The following is a 5,053-nucleotide window of genomic DNA, read 5'->3' on the forward strand; positions in this document are numbered from 1 at the left end:
GGCTGGAGTGCAGTGGCACCATCTCAGCTCACTGCAACCTCCACCTCCCGGGTTCAAGCGATTCACCTGCCTCAGCCTCCGGAGTAGCTGGGATTACAGGTGCGTGCCATCACACCCAGCTAATTTTTGTATTTTTAAGTAGAGACGGATTTCACCATGATGGCCAGGCTGGTCTCAAACTCCTGACCTCAGATCATCCGCCCAACTCAGCCTCCCAAAGTGCTGGGATTAGAGGCGTGAGCCATCGCGCCCGGCCTGCATTTTAAATTAAGGAACTGATTCTACCTCTGTCAGGCAGTTCCCTCAACTAGAAACCTCTTCCCCATCTACATAACTCCCTGATCTCCTTCAAGTCCTTGTTTAAATGTCACTTTCACAACGAGTACTATCCTGACTGCCCAGATCAAAATTGCAACCTGACCCTCATCCGTTTTACCCCGCTGTGCTTTTTTCATAGCATTTATTTAGTATATCATATAGTTTTCGGATTCACCATATGCTTCTGTTCTCCTCCAACATATGAGCCCCACTAGGTCACGGGTTTTTAAATCTGTCTTGCTAACTGATGCATCTTAGCCAAAAAAAAAAAAAAAAAAAAAAAAAAAAGTCCTGGCACAAACTACGTGCTCAATACCTATCTGTGGAACAAACGAAGGTTTAAAACCATGGCATGACTCCACATTGCTTTCTTACTTTAAAGCATAAACATACATACACACATGGGAGAGAGGGAGAGGATATTTCAAAATGTTAATGGTGATTTCAAGTGATTTTTTTCCTTCTTTATGTTTTCCTCTGTTTTCCTGTTATGTTTATGTTTCCTGTGGTTTTATACCCCAAATCCTACGTGAAAATGTATTCTCTTACCATGAGAAAATTGCTTTTGAAAACGTCTCTCTAAACCTAGAGTTACGTGCATTGCCGCGCAGAGTGAATTGGTTTTGCTGTAAATCTCATGAAGCCGTTTTCTTGCATGAAACACAGTAAAAAACAAAAACAAAAAACTGGAGTGGTATTGACGACCTTTTAAAAAAAAAAGATTGTTCTGAAATCATCGCTTGGTGTTTTGCAGTGGTTAAATGTTTATTAAAGGAATAAAAATCCATTCCTCCTTGGCGGACCGCGGCGTCCCTAGGGAACACACCCACCTAGCAACCGAGACCAGAGCTGGAGCGCTGCGCCTTTAATTCCGGGGCGGGCGGGGGGCGGCGGGAATTTCTGCTCCGGCTCCCTCTGCATCGCGGGGGCAGCTGTCACCTGTAAGGCGAGCGCGGCGCGGGGGATGGAAGCAGGCGCCCATTGGACAGAATACAAAGGCAGAAACCTACCCCGAAGGCCGGGGCCCGGCGGGGCGCTGGGGGTGGGCGCTCCCCGCGGCCCCCGGCGCCCTTCGCCCCGAGACGCCCCGGCCCAGCGGCACCGGCGCGACCGAGGTCCAGCTTCGGGGACACGCCCGGCTGGCCGCGGGGAAGGCACCAGGTGAGCGCGGCCGCGCCTCCCGGAACCCCGCTCGCGCGCGTCCCGCGGCGACGCGGCGCCCACCCGCCCCGGGAGCCAGGAACCCAGGGCCCCACCATGGCGCTGGCCGCCGCCGCCGCCGCTGCGGCTGCCGGGGTGAGCCAGGCGGCGGTGCTGGGCTTCCTGCAGGAGCACGGGGGGAAGGTGCGCAACTCCGAGCTGCTGAGTCGCTTCAAGCCGCTGCTCGATGCCGGCGACCCGCGGGGCCGCGCCGCTCGCAGGGACCGCTTCAAGCAGTTCGTCAACAACGTGGCGGTGGTGAAGGAGGTCGACGGCGTCAAGTTCGTGGTGCTGAGGAAGAAGCCCCGGCCCCTGGAGCCCGAGCCCGCACCCTTCGGCCCCCCGGGGGCAGCGGCCCAGCCGTCGAAACCCACTTCGACGGTCTTGCCGCGGAGCGCCTCTGCCCCGGGAGCTCCGCCCTTGGTCCCGGTGCCGCGGCCAGTGGAGCCGCCAGGGGACCTGGGTCTGCCAACAGAGCCACAGGACACCCCGGGGGGGCCGGCCTCCGAGCCCGCTCAGCCGCCCGGGGAGCGGTCCGCCGACCCACCGCTTCCAGCCCTTGAGCTAGCCCAGGCCACCGAGAGACTCTCCGCAGACGCGGCCCCACCGCCTAGGGCCCCTTCTGAGGCGGCATCGCCCTGCTCTGATCCGCCAGACGCGGAGCCCGGGCCCGGGGCAGCGAAAGGGCCGCCGCAGCAGAAGCCCTGTATGCTGCCCGTGCGCTGCGTCCCGGCCCCCGCCACGCTCCGCCTCCGGGCGGAGGAGCCGGGCCTGCGCCGGCAGCTGTCGGAGGAGCCGAGCCCGCGGAGCTCCCCTCTGCTGCTGAGGCGGCTCTCGGTGGAAGAGTCCGGTCTGGGCCTCGGCCTGGGCCCGGGCCGCTCCCCGCACCTGAGGCGCCTGTCGCGCGCCGGCCCGCGTCTGCTGAGCCCTGACGCCGAGGAGGTGCCCGCCGCGCCGCCGCCGTCCGCGGTGCCCCTGGAGCCGTCCGAGCACGAGTGGCTCGTGCGGACTGCCGGGGGCCGCTGGACCCACCAGCTGCACGGGCTGCTGCTGCGCGACCGCGGCCTGGCGGCCAAGCGCGACTTCATGTCTGGCTTCACGGCCCTGCATTGGGCCGCCAAGAGCGGCGACGGCGAGATGGCGCTGCAGCTGGTGGAGGTCGCGCGGCGCAGTGGCGCACCAGTCGACGTGAACGCACGCTCCCACGGCGGCTACACGCCGCTGCACCTGGCTGCGCTGCACGGCCACGAGGACGCTGCCGTGCTGCTGGTGGTGCGTCTGGGTGCCCAGGTGCACGTGCGTGATCACAGCGGGCGTCGCGCCTACCAGTACCTGCGGCCCGGCTCCTCGTACGCGCTGCGCCGCCTTCTTGGCGATCCAGGCCTGCGAGGCACCACGGAGCCAGATGCGACCGGTGGTGGAAGTGGCAGTCTTGCTGCCAGGCGCCCCGTACAGGTGGCCGCCACCATCCTCAGTTCCACCACCAGTGCATTTCTGGGCGTCCTGGCTGACGACCTCATGCTCCAGGACCTGGCCCGAGGCTTGAAGAAGTCGAGCTCCTTCAGCAAGTTCTTGAGCGCCTCGCCCATGGCTCCACGTAAAAAGACAAAGATCCGCGGTGGTCTGCCAGCCTTCTCAGAAATCTCTCGTCGACCTACTCCGGGGCCTTTAGCTGGTCTAGTGCCCAGTTTGCCTCCAACAACCTGAAGGTCCCTGGGGCTACCACCTGGTTGATTTATCGTGGCCTGCTCGTCGCAGTCCAAACCCGCCCAAGACTGCAGCCCAATCAACGCCTGGAGCCTCATTCTGTTTCCAGCTTTGTCCAGGGCAGCCTGTTTTACCCAGATGGGCCTGCACCTCCAGCTTCTTTCTGAAGCATGACCCATCTCCAGAGGTGGGATTTGAGAAATCAGTGAGAGCTTCCTATAAAGAACTCCAGGAGACAGGCCTGAACTCTAGAGGGAACTTGAAATCCAGGGTCAAAGGTTAAGGGGCAGCAGCTGGTCTGGCCCCTGAAAGCCTTCACCTGATGCCTCTGCAGCTACACAATCCCAAGACAGAACTAGAGCAAGGGTCTCTTTAAATGTTGAAAGATGTTAGGTTGTCAGCTTTAAGATATGTGGTGGTTTTGTAATTTGATGCTTTTATTCTGTTTTTAAATTGAAATGAGGTAATGCAACTTTCGTAATAACCTTTTGGAATTATATTTTTCCACTTTTAGGCAAAGTGCTTAGACATTTTCAATTTTTTTTTGCTAAATACTTTGGAATTCTATTTAAAAAATAGATGATCAAGATCTAAAGGAAATTAATCCCAACCAACAAACTTAAAAGTTTATCTACCTCGTTTTAGGCAATCAAGATTCTGGAGAGTCTTGAACACAGAATAACGATTGTGACCATTATGAATGTAACTAATTTCAGTTGTACTGTGAATGCTAAATATTTGCAAACAAGTACATCTTGAAAGTAAAGGTGACTTAGAGAAAAGAGACATTTTGACAGATACTTTTAATTTGTGGTTGTCTCCATCATGAAATATAAACGTGTTTGGCACTTGTGGGTGGCTGTTTTGATTTGGCATGACTACTTAATTTTTTTAAAAAATTGTGGTTTGTGAATTGCACCTTTGTGCCATGTTTCTGAATCTGGTTTTCAAATCCAGTGGAGCCTTTCAGTGAAATAGGTGACTATTAAAAGAAAAAAGTAATAGTATTATGACAGAAAAATGAGCGATTAAATAGTAATGGATACAATTAAGGAGCAACTATTTTATATGACTGTTCTGTACAAACAAAAAGTATGTAATACCCATTTTAAAAAACCATTTGAAAGTAGACAACTTATTCCAAAATAGCAAATGCAGAATCTCTGCTCAGTGAGCTTGGATGAGTGGCTTAACTTCTCTGGGCCTTTGTTCCTATCTGTAAATGAGAAAGTTTGTAGATATTGCCAAGATTTCCCAGGCTCAATACAGTGTAATTATTTTGTTTTAAAGATATGAAATCTATTTACTCAACCAATTTTTTAAATGTCATATTGTGATAATGCTCTGCTTTTGCAAATTGTGTTTGCATGTCATTAGTTATATCAAATAGTTTTGTGGCATGGGGTAGTGGAGCTTCCCTCCCCACCCCCATATGTATCAGTGAAGCCTTTGAAATTACTTAAGGCAGTCTTTCATGGAATGTTTTGATTGAGCAATGAAATAAACAGTCCTCCATTTTGTTTCTGCTTGAGTGGTGATGTACTTCCCTTAAAAATTCTACAGTTTTTGCTATTGTATTTTTCTTTTCTTTTTATCTAATTTCTTTTCCTTCATTCTTCTGCCTCTTTCAAGCATTCTGTTATTGAAAGAAGTTGGATTGCTCTGCAAAGTAAAGGAGTCAACCACACATGGATATCGTAATGGCGAACTGTAGATAAATGTGGGCCCTGATGTGACCTTCCCACCTTCCTTGCCTGGAACTCTGCATAAATTATTTTAAAATGCAAATTAAATATTCTGCCTCGCCGAAAAATTGTGGGAGACACAA

The 5,053-nt window shown here is 53.1% G+C and overlaps 1 protein-coding gene across 1 annotated transcript; it reads left to right on the forward strand.

The window, feature by feature from the left end:
- Nucleotides 1-1,200: 1,200 nt before the first annotated feature.
- SOWAHA (sosondowah ankyrin repeat domain family member A) lies at nucleotides 1,201-4,745 on the forward strand. The gene has a single exon (XM_003310814.5). The coding sequence runs from the start codon at nucleotides 1,576-1,578 to the stop codon at nucleotides 3,223-3,225; it is 1,650 nt and encodes a 549-aa protein (XP_003310862.3). The 5' UTR covers nucleotides 1,201-1,575; the 3' UTR covers nucleotides 3,226-4,745.
- Nucleotides 4,746-5,053: the final 308 nt, after the last annotated feature.

This window comes from Pan troglodytes, chromosome 4 (genome assembly GCF_028858775.2).
Source record: "Pan troglodytes isolate AG18354 chromosome 4, NHGRI_mPanTro3-v2.0_pri, whole genome shotgun sequence".
NCBI lineage: Eukaryota > Metazoa > Chordata > Mammalia > Primates > Hominidae > Pan > Pan troglodytes.

What these genes read in the sequence shown, in the direction of transcription:
- SOWAHA (XM_003310814.5), top strand. Translation starts at nt 1,576, where the DNA reads ATGGCGCTGGCCGCCGCCGCCGCCGCTGCGGCTGCCGGGGTGAGCCAG.